Source organism: Xenopus laevis, chromosome 2L, assembly GCF_017654675.1.
Source record: "Xenopus laevis strain J_2021 chromosome 2L, Xenopus_laevis_v10.1, whole genome shotgun sequence".
Taxonomy (NCBI): Eukaryota; Metazoa; Chordata; class Amphibia; order Anura; family Pipidae; genus Xenopus; species Xenopus laevis.
In genome coordinates, this window is record NC_054373.1 from 142,209,612 (window position 1) to 142,230,697 (window position 21,086).

General features: G+C 40.2%; 2 protein-coding genes and 2 non-coding genes across 5 annotated transcripts; all 4 read right to left on the reverse strand.

Moving 5' to 3' along the window:
• Positions 1–237: 237 nt before the first annotated feature.
• Positions 238–19,944, reverse strand: kansl2.L (KAT8 regulatory NSL complex subunit 2 L homeolog). 2 transcript variants are annotated; one of them, NM_001096903.1, is given in 10 exon segments: positions 238–572; positions 3,345–3,515; positions 3,619–3,872; positions 5,736–5,832; positions 6,478–6,644; positions 7,288–7,451; positions 8,485–8,599; positions 9,032–9,210; positions 12,010–12,262; positions 19,882–19,944. In NM_001096903.1, coding segments are annotated over 9 exon segments (1,482 nt in total). In that variant the 5' UTR covers positions 12,261–12,262; positions 19,882–19,944; the 3' UTR covers positions 238–488.
• LOC121400251 lies at positions 620–756 on the reverse strand. Its single transcript, XR_005965658.1, has one exon. It is a non-coding gene; the product is annotated as a small nucleolar RNA SNORA2/SNORA34 family (small nucleolar RNA).
• Positions 5,517–5,650, reverse strand: LOC121400252. Its single transcript, XR_005965659.1, has one exon. It is a non-coding gene; the product is annotated as a small nucleolar RNA SNORA2/SNORA34 family (small nucleolar RNA).
• On the reverse strand, positions 16,953–19,688 carry LOC121399733 (lamina-associated polypeptide 2-like). The gene is made up of 2 exons (XM_041581289.1): positions 18,329–19,688; positions 16,953–18,255 (listed from the first exon to the last, which is right to left on the reverse strand). The coding sequence occupies exons 1-2, from the start codon at positions 18,361–18,363 to the stop codon at positions 16,953–16,955; spliced, it is 1,338 nt and encodes a 445-aa protein (XP_041437223.1). The 5' UTR covers positions 18,364–19,688.
• Positions 19,945–21,086: the final 1,142 nt, after the last annotated feature.

The following is a 21,086-nucleotide window of genomic DNA, read 5'->3' on the forward strand; positions in this document are numbered from 1 at the left end:
GTGACATCATAGATGGGCGGGTCTATAGATGAAGGTGCCGGCCGGGTTCGGGTTGGAAGCAGGTCGTATTTTTGTCAACCTGCACATCACTACTTTGTTGTTCAGCGGTAATCATCTTCTCCGACGAAGATCGGCGGTGAGAAAATGCCCGATACCTTGGAGAACTTCAGTTCCAGCCTATTGGCCAGTAGGGTGATTAAATACCTAACCAGAAAATGTAAAAATACAGACACAATGTAAGCTTATACACACATTATATTTATTTACACACAAGAGCAGATTCTTGTTGTTTGTTATCCTTTTTATGACCAAGTAACAGTAACGTTCCATGTTAAATACATGCACAGCACATGTTTCGGAAGCAATATTAGAGCAAACAAAGCTTCAGAAGGAATAAGGCAATGTAGAGGCAGCCTGGCAGTCTTTCCTTTCACAACGGTAACAAACGTAATCAAATAAAAAAAAAAAGATTAAAACTGTTGTAAAATTTAGATCAGCGAGGCATCTGCATTTCCATTGGGTGTAGACAACACATTTTCTGTGCAAGAAGCCGCTGTGGTCTGAACCTGACCCTGAAACAGAAAAATCCAGTTTAGTACAGATCCATCATCACTCACACCAATGTATCTTCCAACTGAATTGACTGGGTCACAGAGCAAACACATGAGCAGCCAACAGACCACAGGAAGAGATTTATTTAGGCACCTGCTTGAAGCCAGTAGCCACAACAAGCCACCAGCCTTGATTTAGGGCCAAAACATTCATGGGAAGAAAAGCATGGCTAGTAAAATCAGATATCAGTAGGCATGTAACTGGGTAAAACCTGTATCACTTGGCCAAGGGAGCAGAGCTCTAAATTGCACCCTCCACAACAGGGACAACCCCAAGTGTTTTTTTTTTTCTTTTAACCTTTAAGCCAATGTCACTTTTAAACAACATTTCGACTGAATGAAATACCCCCGTGACAGCCTCTAGTTCACCTGAATTGAAAACAAGTGCAGATGTAAGCGATTTTTGTCCAAAAATGCTCACTGAGGCATTCAAGCAAATAAGAGCTCACAAATGGACTTCCACAACTTTGTCTCTGAAGTGAATAGGAGCCACGTGAGCCAAACAATAAGAGCTGTCAGCCAGCCAAACAATACCCCATGTGACATTAGCTTTACAGATGCTATAGCAGCCCTTTAAAACAAAAAAAGGGCAGGAAGAACACAAGTCCTATTTTCTGGGCTAGTCTATGTATTTATAAAAGTAACTAGCTCCTAAATGATTAAAGGATAACTAAAGCTTAACTAAGTAGGGTAGAAATGTTGTACATTATGCTTCTATACCAGCCCAAGGCAACCACAGCCCTTTAGCAGTAAAGATCTGTGTCCCCAAAGATGCCCCAGTAGCTCCCCATCTTCTTATCTGCTGATTCACTGCACATGCTCTGTGCTGCTGTCACTTACTGAGCTTAGGGACCCACCACTCACAATATACAGTACACATAGAATAGAAATGTCACAATATAAGGTTGATTAGTAATTAATACAGATAATTACTACATGGCAGCACAGAAACCAGTGCAATTAGCATCAGAATTTAATAATCAGCCCTGTAGCATCAGCTTATATAACAGCCCTTAATTTTCTGCTTGATAATTTGTGACGACCCCTAAGTTTAGCTTCTCAACAGTTGCTCAGAGCCCACTGAGTGTCACAGACACTTTCCAAGATGGTGACCCCCCCCAGACAAGTTTGAAGTCCTGGATCATTGCTGTCATTGAGAAGAGGAAACTTTAGGCTGGTGCAATACTTTCAGTATATAAAATATGGCATTTTTAACCATATTCGTTGTTAGGGTTTAGTTCTCCTTTACAACTCAAAATACGTAAGGTACAGTTAAAACCAAATTCAAAGAAGCAGAACTACCACGGAACCATTTTTGTTACAATAAGTGTTAAGGATGAGCCTGGATCTCTTTGGCTGATCAGTACTCAAGCAGCACCATTTCCATTGATCTCCATGTGGCTTATCACTGAGACCCAAATACAGACTGACAGGAGTAAATGAATAGTTATCTTTTTAGTTGTCAGTCAGTGGGGCAACTATGGCAGCAAATTCAGGTATAAAGCGCCAAGTGTATCCTGCAAGCCCACTAAATGACCGGACATCTTTCTTTGTAGCTGGAATGTTGGCAGACCCGAATAGCTTGGACTTTTGAGTCTGAATAATATAAAATGATGGGGCTGGGTATGTCCAGGTTTACACAAATTGGAATCCTGAAATTATGATTAATATTAAAGAGGATCTAAACCCAAAAAACTTACTCAGGGTGGTTTCTTTTGCAATTTAAGTTAATTTGCTATTTTCACACAGCTAATAGCAGGCTGGCTTAACTGAATCCAGGAACTGCATATACAGTGAATATACAGTTTGGATCATGGACACTCAGACTTCAGAAAGATCTGTTAAGGCAGGCCAGACTAGCCATATATAAATGTAAGACTTAATCTAAGCCTGTACTTAGCACAACTAGGAAAGGTAAGTAAGATGGCAGCACACCATTGCTTTTTTCCCCAGGGTGGTACATTTCTTTCCTACGGAGAAGCAGTCCAGGGAAAAAATAAATCTGGGTCTTTGAAGTTTAAAATACTCTTAGAACAATGTGGGGAATAGCTATGTAAACTAATTTATGCTTGGTAAGTTTTATTCACCATAGTTGCTTTAATGATGAAATCACTGGAGAACAGATCCTGGTTGAAGTGCATAATTACTGCCTTTTTGCAGACACTCCCTGGACCTGCATAAACCTAATGCTTTCCACTGTGGTCCACTAGCTTTGTTGTCCTGAAATTAAATTTGTGTTCACCACATGTGCAGATCAACTGAATGCCACAACAGAACACAAATGATAGGCACATTCACGGACCACTCCGTTTACTGATTTTTACATTCTGTTCCCTATCCAGTTCTTCCAACAGACATTCTATGGATGCTACTTTCAGTCCTTATGCTACCTATTGCAGGATGCTAGGAGATGAAAAGTCAAAACTGAAATTATATATATATATATATATATATATATATATATATATATATATATATATATATATATATATATATATATACACATATATACATATACATACACACCTTTTTCAAAAGAGGAGGAGACCGAAACGTCAGACTCCTTTTTAATAAAACTTTCATAATATTTATAAGACCTGAGAGTACGGATCCTACTTGTATGCTATAGATTTATAATTGAAGATACTGCACCCAGGCAATTGAAACTTTTTATCTTGAGTGCTGGCTTTTCAATGGAATATGAATATATATATATATATATGAGATGTTTACCTGTCCTGCAGACCCCATTAAAGACTCTGCGGTTAGAAGAGAGTGGCTTGTCGTGGTAGTGTGTTCCTCATCAGACTCCTGTACATCTAGTGACCTTAAAATGTCAGCAGAAGGGTCAAAAAGCAGAGGAGATGGTGGGAACTGCATCCCGTCCCCTACAACATCAAGGTCCTAGGGGAAGATGGAAAGGTTTGAAAGAAGAATATTGTGCATGAAATTAGGGGAAGAGAGATAGGAAAGATCAGCAAAAAATATGGAAGCCATTGAGACTTACATCACTGAATTCTAAGGGTAAATTTTCAGTGGGCTGCAGCTCCGCAGTGCTAAGGTAGAGTTCTACAGGAGTCACATCCATCTGCTCTGGCTCGGGCAGTACTGGTTCTGCCTTGTACATAGGGGAGGGTAAGCGGTAATGCAACAGACAGCAGGGGTCTTCAGAAAGGCTTAAAGGAACTGGCTTATTACAGGGTACATCTTCTGATCCTGAGCACAGCTTGAACAGAACCTGACTGCTGTCCTGACATATATCTGATTATGTGCAAGATAAAGAAAACTTTTGGAACCTGGACCATGAAAGTATTATTTTAATAAAAATAAATATAGTTAAAAATATATTCACCGCAAGAGTCAGAAAAGATGCACTTTGACTGAAAAACCTGCCCTAGATTTCCTCCACTGCTTTATAAAGCGGCTTTAGTTCTCTAGAAGATGCAGAATTGCCATTCTAAATATCAAAGGACACCCAAAGAATTGGATTTACTGCTCGGCAACACAGAAGGATGCAGATGTCTTGCACAATACGGAGTTTGTGGCATTATTTCCATGGTGAATATTGAGACTGCTACATTATAACAATTAAGTCTCCCACAACGGTGTGATTTGGGGAGTTCAAAGTGTAGATAACACACAGCACATTACTATTCTTTATGAAGTGTCCCAACAAGTGAGACCATGCATACACTACATGAACCAAACACACTGCTTCACAAGGAAAGAGACAGCAGCATGTTGATATATAAAAAGTTGTGTTGAGGAGGTGCCCAAACGGCTCTACAACTGCAGCGTAATATGAGAAACGTGGCTGCCATTGCTGAGGCCTCTGATACACCTACTTCTAATGCAGGATTTTTTTGTGGGAGGACAATGCCCTCTGATACTTGATTTTACTACTCACACTGACTAGACTAGAGACAGACTAGAGCCCTCTACTGTCTGAAGTGCTGCATAGCAATAACTATGAACAATGTGGGCTTGGCTATTACACACTACAAGAAGCATTACATTCACATAAACCTCACAAAGTGCGAAGAAAAGGAGTAACTGCACAAAAATCTAAATACTTATTAGAACATAATTAAACAAAAGCATTTTGTGCCTAATGGAACAGATACTTAGCTTATAACCCATTAGGCACAAAACATGCGCCTTATGCTATTAGTTAATCATACTGATTGACTGGGGCTTACAAGTGATGTGCTTCCATATACTCCAATTATAAGTTTATTCACCCTTTTTCACCTGTTTTAGAGCAATCATACCGTGATAAACGTTGGTTTTATTAAATACTACATCTTCCCTCTCATTCTGATGATTACATGGATGGTGGTTTGTATTTTTGTTTATGCCATGTATTTAAGAGGAAATGAAAACTCTCAATTAAAATTTGACTTAATACAAAGGGCTCACAGCAGTAATTTTTTGTGCATCGTTTTTTAAAAGACATTTCAAACCAAAACATTGTTTTGCCTAATGAAAGAAAAAACAATTATAAGCAACTTTTCAATATGAATCTATTAATTACAAATAAAAACATTTAAACAAAAAAAAAAAAAAAATTGTTGGCGCTTTAAAAGTTAATGGTAAATGTAGTCGGTACTGAAAGCAGCATTTGCTTAACTCCCGGTTGCAACTTTTTAAAAATAATGTTACAAAAGCCAGTCTCCTTCAGCAAGACATGTATGTTAATATGTTTGCTTATGTTACATTGTTTCAAAAGCCAGAGCCATCAGAGAACAGACACTGCTTTCAATAGCAATACATATACAAATAATTTAAAAACCATAGAAAATGTGTAATCAATGAATATTGCAAAATCGCTTAGAATTGTTTTCTTTTATTACGAAAAAAAATATGTTTTGGGTTGACATGTCCTTTTAGCCTTTTTTTATCTCAGCTTGTTTCTTCCAACTGAATAGGATGAGCCCTAAGAGCAATGGCACAGCCAACAGACCACAGGAAGAACATGATTTGGGCTCCTGTTTGAAACTCACAGCTACAGCAAGCAGTCAGCCTTGATTCAGGGCCATTGTTAACAACGAGAGCAATCTCATGTCATGGGGCTATACAATTAAAAAACAGACCAGTTTAATAGACTTTTCCACCAAAGGATACGAGAAACGCAGTGCCTTGTCATGGGGAGACACGGGTTAGAGCAGCGCACATCATCAATGAATGCCATGCATCTCTGACTGGAGCGGGTTGTGTGAGCCTGTATGTTAGATGTTAAAATTATTCCCAGCTCATGTATTTTCAAAAACATTTTTCCAAAAGAGCATCATAAAATTTTAAAGACAAGCAGTTACACTTTGGGGCCTATTTATCAACATTTGCAAAAAAAAAAAAAAATGTATCTTATTTTGATTTGTTTCCTGTGATTTAACCAAACAAAATACACATTTTCCTACATCAAACCTGGCTCAAAAATTACTAACGTCAAACATAGAAGCTCAATTGGTAGTGAAGAGCTGCAAAAAAGCGGTGGAAGCTCTATGCAGTTTCTTTTCCTTAGTTAACACTTCTGGTTACACCAGAATTTACACTAGGCTATAATACACTATTTGCTAAAATTTATTACACAGATCGAGGGGTGTGGTGTATTTAGAAATCTAAAAATATGGCCGTAAGATTACACTTCTCTTAATCTTCCTGCTGTTACTGGAAAAAAAAAAACCTGTGCTGTAAATCACACACAGGCTACAATAAAATTCCAAACCTTAATTTACTAGATTATTTTATGATAGAAGGCACATGCTGCAAATGTTTTGCAATATTGATTTGTGATCATGACTTTTCCTAGTAAGGTTGCTTGACCTACAACATTTGAGAACATTTACCACATGTAAAAACTACGCACCTGCTGAGATGCACCTTCGGAAGCCAACATGCGCCTCTCTTTTAACTGGCGATGTAGAAGAGCCTCTACCCCATAACGTTTTCGGTATCGGCGCAAAGCTTTTAACCTTTTAAGACACTCCCGCTCCTTAAATGTAAGTCCCTCTGGACCAGTGAGGAGACTGCTCCCTGACAGAAGGATAATACAACTGATCAGAAAGGGAAAGAAACCTTCATTCCAAGGTTAGTTCAGTTAGTCATATTGGTTTACGTAAGCAATCTTGTCATTTAGTCAACGCTTCTAAAATTAAAACAAAATGTGAAACCCAGATTCTACTAAGAATGATATCTTCATAAATATTACAAAGGGAAAAACACACAAAGAATAGAAAAAAGTAAAGGGGGTTTAGTGTAAACCTTGGTGTTGGGCATTTTTTACCAATTCATATTTTAACAACGTTGAAGAAAAAAAAGATGAATTTTTTTTTATCCTATCTTCCTGCTCAAGCAATATTATATAAGAAAGAAAAAAAAAAAGACAGCTGCAGCACCGCTGCATAAACATGAGTATTTTATAACGGAGGTATCTCAAACAAGGGAATAAATGAATGTAAACGAATACTTGAAAACTTATTAATGCAAAAGTGTGCAAAAGCTGCTGCCAAAAAGTAATGACCCCCACCCCAATGTGACTTTCAGAACTCCTAGAAGCTGTTCAGTATGGATATAACCTTGCCAGACAATAAGGTGTATAGGTTAGGGAAAAAAGTATTTTCATTACAAATTGAAACGTAAAAAGATATGTTACCTGGCTTACAAAACATATACATACCAACAGTTTCATGTTCTGTTTTAAGTGTGTGCAAGTAGTTTCTTTTTTTCTCCTTCAGTAAGTGCTGCAATCTCTTGAACTGATCAATATACAGGGACTGCAGGCGAATTAGCTTTTCCCGCATGATCAACGTTACCTCTTCAGCTGTGTATACTCCAGCATGTCTGGAATCAATGCATGAATGATCAGAACCTGAATGCCTACCATATCAAAGTAAGGCCGTGTACTATTTGGTGGTTTGGCTAGAATGATGAATGGTTTACTACATGATAGGTTGCAGGAGGATGCAGCATGAAACCAAAATACCCCATGTTGTTTATGGCTTTGCAGAAGCAAATGGTATTCTATGTACTTTCATCTAAGGGTCAACCAGTTTTTATTTACTTCCTATTTTCTAGGGTTATGTATTCAAATCTTATTGAAACACAACAAAAATGCCCAAATTAGTTATATTAATTTTGAAACTCAGTAGACTTAGCAGCAAGGGCAGTAAAATATACCGCAGTATATTTGACAAGTGACTATTCACACATGCTAAATTACACATGCTTGTTGTCAGTATTATAGGAAATACAGTGATGCAACAGTACACATGTACAATGTTCGGCATTTACTTACTAAATAACAAATGTTTTCCAGGATGACAGTGCGCCTTAAGTTGGCATACACACACACACAAAAAAAACCTACAAAAAGCCAGAGCTCCACTTCACTTTTGCGGTTTCGCTCATTTGGGTGCTTTGCATAAATGATCTAAACAAAAGGCGACCATACTGCGTCACCTTGTAAAATCTCCATCCATTTGGCTGTCGGGCCAGAGAGTGTAGGAGATCGGCCAGTATAATGTTCGGGTTAATGGCACATAGGGAAACACCTTTGCATTAAAGAGAATTGGAATCACCATATCCTTGCAGAACAGTATTGACACCTTGCTAGTGTTACACTCATTCGGGGGTGAGAGCAGGAACGGAAGAGGAGCTACTGCCCGTAACTGCAGGTTTCCAGTAGGCAAATCCACAGGGGTAATAAAACATTTACCATTAAGGGCTATTTCACAGGTGGCGAAAACTGTGATACAGGACTACATGCATGCACATTGCAGTGTAGTTGTGAGCGACAGTCAATATACAGATGTGAAAGAGACATTTTATTACAGTCTTAACAAGTTAATAGCCTTCACTAAGATATTTTGCTTACTTTAACGGATCCTCCTGGTCACTGTCCAGACTGTCAGCCTCACTGTCAAGATCTCCCCTCCATGTCTGATCAACTGTTACGGTGTCTTGGTCACTTTCACTCAAGCTGTCTTCATCTGGTCAAAAATAATAAAATTATTATGTGTGTTTGCCTAAAATCAATACAGAATTTTAGAATTACACAATTTTACACTGCATACTGCAGCATTAAAGCGAAGTTGGAACCATTTTTGATTCTTATATTACTGAACTTTAAAAACCAATAATATATTTGGGCCTCTGCGGACGAGACTGGGCTGTATGTGGGTGCATTACAGGCTCAAATAAACATTGGGTGCCTATGTGCATGGGCTGCCCACATTCTACATTTTTATTAAATACTATTAAAATTAAGACAGCCTTCAAAGTTCAGTTACAAAACATTTATGTAGCTGAATTTCCTTATTCAGATCAACGGTCTACTATGGTCCTAAAAAAACAGCACAGAGGAGAACATAGACAGTTGTGTTTTAATGCACACAGCAAAACACCAAACAAGGTTCACACACCAAGAATTCTGCAGGCTTCGCTCCTGCTGTTTTCCTGTATTTGAGATCCCAGCTCACTCCGGGCATACGTACTCAGCTGATACAACAGAGACTCACTGGTTGGCCCTGGGTTCGATTTTTTTATTTGAGCTTGGAGGGCTAATGCATTCCGGCGTGCATGCTCTGCACAAAATGCAACCCTGCAAATATAAAAAGACACCAAATGAATAATTATGAAGGCAAGTAGTTGTTAAATAGCATACAACAACTAAAGCAACAGATAATATTTATACCTTAAAACAGTGTATGCCTTTTTAACAGAAGTGTGATGAATAGAGATTGTGCTGAACATACTTTTTGCCTATTGTTTTAAACAGAAAAATTATACGTTTTTGTTGTTTCATGAGCTAAACATGGAAACCAAAGCTACTTGTGTTTGACCCTTGCCAGATAGATAATTAAAATCCCACATGTGCAGAGAACCCTGTGCATAATGTTACCAGTGCACTGGTAATTCAGTAATCTATCTTGCAAGAGCCAAACATGGAGAAGCTTCAGTTTTCCTGTTTAGCACACTCAGCAGATGTAATATGTTAAGTAAATAATGCTAAACGTCAGACATGATGGTTGTATCATTGTGACATGACAGTAGCAAGAACATGATAAAGAACATTACAAAGTGCAGATGTGCTCATAGGGAACAACTGTATCCAATTGCTATTCATCCATACAATGGCTGTGTAACTTTGTGGTATATAGTAAGGTCAGCGTGTGTGTGAGAGAGATCTGTCCAGTCCCTGAGTATTCAGGAGCCTTATGGCTTGGGGGAAGAAACTGTTACACAGTCTGGTGGTGAGGGCCCTAATGCTTCGGTACCTTTTTCCAGATAGCAGGAGTGTGAACAGTGAGTGTGAGGGGTGTGTTGGATCAGCCACAATGCTGGTGGCTTTACGGATGCAGCGTAAATGTCCGTGATGGAAGGAAGAGAGACACCTATGCTCTTCTCTGCTGTCTTCACTATCCTCTGTAGGGTCTTGCGCTCCATGACAGTGCAGTTCCCAGCCCAGACAGTGATACAGCTGCTCAGGATGCTCTCGATAGTCCCTCTGTAGAAGGTTTTAAATATGGATGGTGGGATTTCCTCAGCTTGCGCAGGAAGTAGAGGCGCTGTTGGGCTTTCTTGGCTAAGTAGCTGGTGTTGTGGGACCAGGTGAGGTTCTCCGCCAGGTGGACACCAAGGAATTTGGTGCTTTTGACGATCTCCACATTAGAGCCATCGATGTACAGTGGCAGGTGGTCACTCCTAGTCTTCCTAAAGTCAACAACCATCTCCTAATTTTTCTCTTGCTTTGTTCCACATTTAGCTATGAGCAAGATGTTAAGCATGGTAACCGTTTTTTTTTTTTTTAAGTCTTGCACGTGACTCCACTGTATTTAACTCAAACTTCTTAACACCTTCTACAGCACTACTGTAATCCTCTACTAAAAGGTGCTTGTCCTCATGTTACTGGGTCACACTGGGTAGACTATGAACTATCCTAGTCACATATTTTATATTTATGCATTTATGTTTTGAGAAACATTAGCTTTGTGAAACAACCCATCCGAATAGTCATGGTCTCTATAAACCTGAAGGTGGCAGTATAGTCAGTTAAGAGATCTTAAAAGTAATATTTAGGGCAGGGATGGCAGTATAGGAAGTTTCTTAAGTCTCTACATAATTGGTGCAGAAGGAGTATAGTAACATGAATGTGTTATCTGGATCTGAAGGGCACCATCCTACTGTGGTGTTGCAGGGAGGGCCTTCATGACACAGCCTCCTCTCAAATCAGAGAGGATCTATGGGAAACTAGAATTAAGGCACCCATTTTCAAGACAATGTTCCGTGTTTGCTTAAATTGAAAGCAGGAAGCATTATATGTCACTGAATACATGATGGGGGTGATCCTCAAACACCCTGTATGTCCCACTTTAAGCACTAAAGTCCATCACTTTGGGTCATATGAAGCATTGTGTAAACACACAAAAACTAGCATGAATACATTAACCATTAATGAATAGAGATGTGTCTCACATAACATCAAAATATGGTGGTTTGAGGTAAAAAGGCAACATATCTATTAAAGGAGAAGGAAAGCTACGGAGGCATTTTATTGCCAATAGATTAGCTGCAATAGTGCAAGCTAGAATGCTATATTTATTCTGTAGAATGTTTTACCATACCTTAGTAACAGCTCTAAAAACTGTTTGTTTAGGATAGGAGCTGCAGTATTAATGTGGTGTGACATCACTTCCTGCCTGAGTCTCTCCCTGCTCTGGGCTCAGATTACAGCAGAGAAGAGGGGGTGGGGGAAGAGGAACAAACTGAGCATGCTCTTGCCCAGGGCAATGAGGTTTAAGCTGAAGGCAGGAATTCTGATACAGAAGCCCATGTGTACACAATAGAAGGAAAGAAACGCAGTGTTTCTTTTGACAGGGGACTCAGAGCAACACTACTTTGGGGTTTACTGGTATATTTAGATGGACCTTTCTGATAAGGCTTACTTAGTTTTAACCTTTCCTTCAGCAAATATTAAGATAGAAAATCTGTTATATTCATTTAGAAGGTATAGTTCTCCTTTAAATTACAGTAGAACCTCAATTTTACATTCCCTGATTTTAAGTTTCCCTCATTTTACATTGTTTTTTGTGGTCCCACCTGTATATTATGCATAATACATTTCACTGATTTTACATTTTCCTGGATTTTACACCATTTTTTTGTGTTCCCCTGAAAAACGTAAAATAGGGGTTCTACTGTATTACTAAACCTACCTAGATGCTGTTTATGAAAGAGCAACTAGTTAAGTGTGTGATCAAAATATACCTGTTTTACCTGAGTCACAGGCAGCAAGGAACAGTGACCCAATTTATTTCTATAGTAAGTAACCTGAGCTGTTGCAAACAATACCATTACAAGTACCAACAACTATCATACTGCCAAAAAGAACGTCACTTACCCATCCTTTTTATCAGGTTTAGGGGCTGCATTGGAACATCGACGACCATTATTGGTAGATATATAACTGCACTGCTTGTAAGGAGCATTTCTATCTTCCAGGATATGTTTGATGCAGAAGTCGTAACCCTCAATGCGAGGCTGGGAGCATGGTCGGTGTGTAAAAGAGCAGGATAATGCTTCATGGGTTTTGGGGACTGGAGTCAATCGTCCCCGGCTTGTGGGCAAAACGTGTATTCGAATCCTGTTCATTTCTACGAGAAAAAAAAAGAAAAAAAGACCTTAACAGTTGTTTGGGGGTATATAAAAGTGACAAAACCAAAATGTCATCATTAGAAATCTGCAGTTTTACACGCACACAGAGCATTTGGGGGCCCTATACACAAGACATACAAGTGTCAGCTAGAGTGGTCACTTATTGGGTAAAAACTATAACTATCAATACACCAAAGAGGCAGGGATATAGCAAAGATAGTAAAGACTGGTAGGGACCCTAGTCTCAGATGCAGATACTGGAATCTATCTGCATTTGACACTTAATAATATCACATGCACGTTTGATACAATTAATGGTCTGCGCTTTATGGCCCACTGATCCAGATGGATACCCACATACTAGGATTTCCAGTCAATCTAGAAATGAGGCAGCCATAAAATTGTAATTTACTGATGCACCATTGTGGTTCATTGATAGATGAAGTGAAGAGCAGCCCCTCCTCTTCACTGGGCACAGTTGAGTGCACTTTTTCAACAATACCATCTCAGGTTGCTTAAATGGGTTGTTCACCTTCAAACAACTAGTTGTTTTCAGATAGATCACAAGAAATAAAGACTTTTTTCAATTACTTTCTATTTTCTATGTGTGACCATTTTTCTAATATTGAAGTGTATATATTCACCTTATGAAGCAGCTCTGGGGGGGGAGGTCGCCGACCCTGTAAACTGGTCTAAATGGATACATTTAGTTGATACATTTCTTATTTTTGTCCCTGCTGAGCAGAATCTCTGGGTTTCATTAAAGGCAGCTGTTAGAATTGATACAATAGTTGCTAATACTCCAGAGATGCTGCTGAGAAATGTATCAACTAAATGTTGCAAAATTGTAACAGTTTAGAGTCTGAACCTGAATTACTGAGCTGCCAGACTCAAACACCAGAGACAGGTTAGATTTTGGAAAACAGTAAAAAATAAATAATGGAAAGTAATTGAAAAAAGTCTTTATTTCTGGGGAACAATCTAATAACAACTGAAAAAAGTGTTTGGAAGGTGAACAACCACTTTAAGGGCTGAGACACACGCTGCTATTTCGGGAGATTAGTTGGCCAGGGGCAAATCGCTTCTTCTTCGGGCGACTAATCTCCCTGAACTGCCTTCCTGCAGGCTAGAATGTAAATTGCCAGCTCGATGGCACCTCGCTTCGGCTTTCCAAAATCTTTAAACTGACAATAAAATGCACATTGCCTGCACTGGTAAAACTTAGGTGTCTGCTACAAAAACACTACTATAATTTATATAAACAAGTTGCGGTTTAGTCATGGGGGAAGCCATTCAATCACAGGATACACAGTAGGAAACAGATAAGTTCTGAAGAATCCCATGGTATACTACACAGCTTATCTATTATCCTGTGCCTTTTATCCCTTTTCAGCTTTAAATGGTTGCCCTCATGGCTACACAGCAGCTTGTTTATATCAACTATAAGCGAAAATCATATCATACTTACCGAGATTTTCCTTTCCTGGACTGGAACATGGCAGTGGGCAACAATGGGTTAATCCCTCCTGCCATGCAAATGGGACAGGAAATACCAAATAAATTCCTGACTTCCTCCCCCGGCCGCCATCTTGATTCTCTTGGAGTCTCCCCTAACGAGGGTGGGAAGCCATGCCCACTGCCATGTTCCAGTCCAGGAAAGGAAAATCTCGGTAAGTATGATATGATTTTCGCTTTTCCTGTTCCTTTCACATGGCAGTGGGCAACAATGGGATGTACAAAAGCAAGAACTACATAATGCAAGGGAGGGTATTCTTTTTATTTTTGACCCATAACAGATTTCAGAACGGCTGTTCCAAAAGCCGTAGATTTGCTCATAAACACATCAAATTTGTAATGCTTAAGGAAAGTGTGAAACGAGGACCATACTGCAGCTTTGCAGATGTCTTCAGATGAGGTTCTGGCTTGAAAAGCCCAGGATGCTGCAATTCCTCTTGTTGAGTGTGCCCTGATGTTAACAGGTACTGTGCTGGCATTTACAGAGTATGCTGATCTGATGCATTCTTTTATCCAAACCGCAATAGTGGATTTTGCTGGATGCTCGCCCCGTTTTTTTCCTTCAGGTATAACCAAGAGGGAGTCTGTTTTTCTAAAGCTGCTCACTCTGTCCAGGTAAGTTGTGATACATCTGACTACGTCCAATGTGTGCCATTTTTCTTCCTCACTGTTTTCCGGATTGGGAAAAAAAGAAGGTAACGTTATCTCTTGCGTCATATGGAAATCCGACACCACTTTTGGTATAAACTTGTCTGCTGTTCTTAGTACTACTTTGTCCTGAAAAAATAAAATCTTTCCTGGACTAACAGATAACGCATGCAGTTCACCCACTCTTCTTGCCGATGTGATTGCAAGTAGAAAACACATTTTTAGGTTTAACATTTTCAAAGGAATTTCTTCTATAGGTTCAAATGGTTCCTTTGTTAGTGCTTCTAAGACAATACTCAGGTCCCAGGGAGGGACTTGTGGCCTAGAAATAGGAAAGATTTTTTTAAGTCCCAGGAAAAATCTTTTGATCAAAGGTTTGTTTGCCCAGGATATCTCAGTGAAATGTGATATAGCCGTAATTTGTCCTTTAAGCGTAGAAGCGCTTAACTTCAAGTCCATGCCTTTCTGCAGGAACTCTACAATCTGGATTTCTGAAATTTCTTGGAAATTGATTCCATTAGTTTCACGCCAATTGTTAAATTTTTCCCAGATAGTGAAATATTTTTGGATGGTGTTGGGTTTTTTTGCAGCTATAAGTGTAGATATAGAAGCTGCTGAGAGGCCTGATGCTGCCAGGTTTATCCTCTCAAAAGCCAGGCCGTCAGAGCCCATTTTGCTGGTTGCGGATGGATGATTTCTCCTTGTGATAATAGATCTATCCTCTGTGGTAGTCTGAATGGGTGATCTATGGCCATGAGTTGTATTTGTGAAAACCATGGCCTTCTTGGCCACCAAGGCGCTACTAAGACTACCTCCGCTTTGTCTTCTTTGATTTTTTTCAAAGTTCTTGGGATCAGGCTGATTGGAGGAAACACATATGGTCTGGGGATTCTCCAGGAAATTGAAAAGGCATTCGCCACCCTGGATTCCCTCTCCTGTGTCCAAGACGCATATATCGGTATCTTTGCGTTGAGATGTGTTGCCATTAGGTCTATAGAAAATGGACCCCATTTCCTGAGTATTTGTTGGAAAACTTGCTGATGCAGTTCCCACTCTCCATTCTGTGGTTTGGACCTGCTCAATTTGTCCGCCAATGTATTTGTTATGCCCGGAATGTATTCTGCTGTTAAGTTCATCAGGTTTTTCTCCGCCCATGCAAACATAATTATGGTCAAGTTCAATAGGGTTTTTGATTTTGTTCCCCCTTGTTTGTTGACGTATGTCACAGCTGTTATGTTGTCTGATCTCACCAGCACTGACTTCCCTTTGACTAGGTGACTGAATGCAAGCAGACCCAGGAATATAGCTTTCAGCTCTTTCCAATTGGAGGATTTCTTCCTCTCTTCCTGTGACCATAATCCTTGTGTTTTTAAGTTTTGGGCATGGGCTCCCCAGCCCCACTTGCTGGCATCTGTTGTCATGATTAACCAATTTACTTGGTGTAAACATACCGGCTGCAACAGGTTGTTCTTCCTCTTCCACCATTTCAAAGATTCCATTGTCATTGGGTGTAGCCTGATTGGTTGTAATGGAATTTTGTAGTCTTTGTCCCACTTTTGTAAGAAGTCCATCTGAAAGCTTCTTACATGTGACATTGCCCACTTCACACAAGTTGTGGTGGATATTAATTTCCCCAGAGCTTGCTGGCAAGTCATTGCCGAGTGCGTAGGTTTCGATAATACCTGTTTTACCGTTTCCAGAACGTCTCTGATTCTTCTTTCTGGAAGGTATAGTTTGAAATTTACGGTGTCTATCATGACTCCTAGAAATTCTAGCCTTTGTGTTGGCAATATGACACTTTTTTCGTAGTTTATAAGCCATCCTAGCTTCTGAAGATAATTTATGGTAATTGCAAGATGCTCTGTAAGTCTTCCTTTTGATGGAGCTTTTATCAGTATATCGTCCAGATAGGCGAATATCTGGATGCCTTTTAATCTCAAGTTTGCTACTATGGGTGCCAGAATTTTGGTGAAGATTCTCGGTGCCGTGGCTAATCCGAATGGAAGTGTTCGATATTGGTAGTGTCGATTTAGGATTTTGAACCTGAGATACTTTCTGTGACTGTTTTTTACAGGAATGTGTAAATAGGCATCCTTGATATCCAACTTTGCTAACCAATCCCCTTGTGACAATGCCTGTGAAATAGAGCTTATTGTTTCCATTCTGAATGGCGGAACTGCCAATTTTTCGTTTATATTTTTTAGATTCAAGATTACTCTGAACTCTCCGTTTGGCTTTTGTCTCAGAAATAGGTGTGAATAGGTTCCTAGAAACCTTTGATTTCTTGGTACTGGAACAATTACTTTGTTTCTTTCCAATTCCTTTATGACTCGCTTCAAATTTTTTCTCTCTCCCGCAGGTCTCATTCTGTCCGAGGATACGAACTTTCTGAGGGGATTTTGTGTTAGCTCTAATTTGTATCCTGTTGAAATAGTGTTCAGGACCCATTGATCCGAAATTTCCCGAGCCCACACCTCTGTATAATTTTTTAATCTTCCTCCAACCAGTGATGGGGCTCCAACACCTTCATGCCTTTTTGTCTGTGTTATTCCAGGGTGTTTTTTGATCATTTCTTTTGGAGGAAAAAAATTGATTCTTGGGCCTCCATTGCCTGGAGAATGGTTTTCCCGGTTTGTATTGTTTCGCGTCCTTGAGGGAATTCCTCGGATTTTTATTTTGAAATCTTCTGTCTCTACGCTCCTGAGGCAAAAAAGATGATTTTCCTGCTGAGGCTTTAGATATTATCTGATCTAGTTCTGGCCCGAATAAATGGTTTCCCTTGAATGGGAGAGAGCATAAATTGTGCTTGGATTGTGAATCCGCATTCCAGTGTCTGAGCCACAAACTTCTTCTGGCTACTACAGAAAGCCCCATGGATTTTCCAGCCAGTTTTATGGAATCCATTGAAGCCTCCGATGCGTATTCATTTGCCATCTTGATGTCTTGTATCATCTCTAATAGTTTTTCTCTTTCTGTTCCCGACTTGATTGCAGACTCAAGTTCCTGTATCCAGATTTTATTGGCTCTCATTACTGAGGTTGTAGCCACGGATGCCTTACATAAAGCACCCCCTGTCATATAAGCTCTTTTAAGAGCTCCATCCTGCCTCCTTTCCATAGTGTCCTTTAAAGAGACCCCTTCATCTACTGGTAAGGTGGTACGCCTGGCCACCCTGGTAATAGCTGCATCTACTTTAGGAGGGGTATCCCATGTTTTGGTATCTTCTGTAGCAAAAGGGAACATTTTTTTGAATCTTCTTGATAATATCTGTTTTTTGTCTGGGAATTCCCATTCCCCTACAATTGTGGATTGAATGACTTCGTGTATAGGGAAAAGGTGGTTTTTCTTAGATACTTTCTTAAACATCTTATCCTGCTTCTCTGTGTTCTGAATTTTGTCTTCCAGATCCAGAGTTTTCCTGACTGCTTTAACTAAAGACTCAATCATGTCTGTATTGAATTCTGATTCCCCCTCTTCTTCAGATTCCATGTCAGATAGTTCACCTTCAGATTCTGTTTCTGGTAAATTGATTCTATCGAGGGTGTCCCCTTGTGTCTCTGTCTGCTCCACAGGGTTGTGGGCTATTTGCCCTAGACTACTGCCTCCATCTAAGTTTCTCATAACGTTATCAGTTACTTGCGACACCATATTGGCCATAGATTGGTTGAAAGTGTTCTTCATCCATGACATGAATTCAGTGAATTGCGTCGGTGCTATCCCTGAAGCATCAGAAAAGCATTTTTCACATAGCCTTTTATCCGGCATAGCAGATTCCTGACAAGATGCACACTGTCTCCTTGTCTTTTTCCTTTGTCCAGAAGGAGAACTCCTAAAATAAATATATAAACATTAGTATCTTTCTTTTATCCTTGCAGATCATCCCATAGCCTCTCAAAACTCACCCCCTTGAGCCTGAATGCGAGCGTCTGGAGCTCATGATGAAGGCAGGTTTTCTACCTGCAATGCCAGCCTAAGAAAAAAAAACATTTTTTATGGCATATTAGTATCATACAGGCTCACAACTGTTTGGTTCAGAAGGTAACCATCTGTTACTTACACAGCACCCTTCTGAAAGCACAAACGGCACAAGCAGCTTACAACAGCCTTACCAACACCAGGCAGCATAGGGGATACAAACCGCCACTATATTGAAGTTTAAATGGCTCTCGGTTCCTTTTCGCGCTGTTTTTTTCAACTTTTCGCGCCACTTCCGGGTTCGCGTAAGTTCGCGCATGCGCAGATCCCCTGCGCCATCTTGGAACCGGAGAAACACTGACGTCTTATTGCGCATGCGCCGGATCTCCAGCATTGCGGCTGACAGCGTCAAACGGCACCATTTGGCCTTAGTCCACATACGGACTTCCCTGAGCACACAAGAGGGTTTGGAACCTCGGCCTGGGACTTCAGGAAAGGAGAGGTACTTTCTCTGGCACATCTGGGGGGAGCGACAGGAGAAAAAAAGATGGCGGCCGGGGGAGGAAGTCAGGAATTTATTTGGTATTTCCTGTCCCATTTGCATGGCAGGAGGGATTAACCCATTGTTGCCCACTGCCATGTGAAAGGAACAGGAAAGTTGACTTCCTGAAGTAAAGAGACCAGAGCAGCAGTACATTATATTTTTATTATTTTAAATCACGTTCATTTTTTGGTGTTACTATTCCTTTAAGTGAGTGCTTCTAATGGCAGCAAAAAAAGTGTGACTTTCCTTTCCTGCAGCCAAGTAAATAAATACATGGAATGAACAAGAATCCATGGGAATGATACTACTAATGGACACTACTGCCTTTCAAATTTTGCTAAATCATCCCCTTAGCATATTGTCCCTGCAGCAGCTGAATAGCAGGTCCCATTTGCATCCAGGGCATGCCAACAAGAGCAATATGGCTGTAGGTTGAACATCATTGATATGATGAACCAGTGCCTGTATATGGAATATATTATAGATCTATTGGATAGTTCAGCAGAAAGCCCAACACCCTGTGTGCTAGCAGAGCAAGGGAACAGTAGCTTCGCTGGTGAAACACAGAAGCAATGGGCACATAATGGTCGAGTCCATTGTGTGTGTGACAAACCCCCAGTAGGACACTATGTGAGTATTAGGGAGGGTCTGAGGGCAGATGTACGAGGCACTACTCCCCAGTGGAGTTCTACAAACCCATATACAGCACGGCTGCTGGGCTACCTGATGCTTCTTAGTCACTAATGTAAGGGTAAGGCGGCCTCCTTTGTGCTTTACAAGTTTAAATGAGAATACAATGTGCGCCGCACCTCGTGATGCACCGCTGCATTCTCGAAGGTGAAACCGCGTTACAACGTTGTATAAGGCTTAGCAGATCTCTCTAAGACGAACAGACTATATCCATGCTATATAATATCACTTCTCTTTCACTAACACCCTCGCTACCCCATCACACAGCATGACTAAACAGATTACATTCCCAAGCCGCCATTTTACCTGCCTGGCCGCTCCTTTCTCTGTGTTCTGCAACGCTGGAAGCGGATACAGCGCTCTAAAGGCCACGCCCGCCCACTCATCGTAACACGAATTCCCATTGGCAGATTGTCCTTCTTGAAAACACGTCACTACTACAATCGCCTATTCGCAATCTCTCGCGTTCCATAGTTTCTTTTAAAGTCTCGCGAGACTTGTTTCAGGTTTGCCAGGTTGGCGGTTTTCCAGCAAGATTGGGCTACTAATTTTAAGACCAGGCGGGTTTTGAAAGGGCAAACTAGCCAAGGTACGGATTTGGGCTACTTTTGGGCCTTTGGTTGGTTTGTATTTTGGAAACCAGCCACAGTTTTTTCTTGCCCTAAAATGCCAAGCCTGTGACTCCCAATGCATGTTGGGTAATGTAGTTTTTGTTTTACAATTTGCCAACTGCCAAGTTTAATGTAAGACTACAATACCCATCATTCAATGGGACTGACTTGTGTAGAAGTCGGGAGTTACCAGATTTTGGGCTCTGTAATCCAGTCTCCCATCCATCTGAAGCATTCTCACGTTATCCAGGGACTTTACTCAATTTCAGACAATTTTGGGACAAATCTGCTGGCCCCCAAAGTCTATAGGTTGACTTGTTTTACCAATATTTATTGAAATTGTATATGTATTAGGGCCTTATGGGGGCCCCTATAGGGTTGCCACCTGGCTGGTAAAAATTATGGTTGATCCCAATGTTATTAATAGGGAAAAATAATAAATATATAGGAAGACTTGTATTTTTTTCCGGAAAAGCTGGCAACCCTACTCCTGGGCCCCCCTTTGTAGTTACACCCCTGGTGACGTACTAATCTATGCTATTTTGCTTCATGAGAAAATTTGTGAAACAGTGAAAACTTTAAAACAGTATATTTTAACATATATTGTTTTTAGAATTTTTTTCACTGCACAAATTGTGCTCTTTTTGGGCTTCTGTTGAAGTGCATATTGGCTAGTTTTGGGCTGATTTTGACTGGTTTTGAAAATTAGACCTGGCAACCCTGCTTTCGATAGGCTCCATTCAGCTATATGCAAAGGGTGGTTTTGAAAGGTTGGATAAGGGAAGAACCACCTAAATAAAAGTATAATATTAATAAATAGTAGACGCAACATGCCGCATTTTTCCTGCGTTCGGCGCCTACACGCGCCTGAGTGAGTACAGCCCCATTTCAAATCATTAC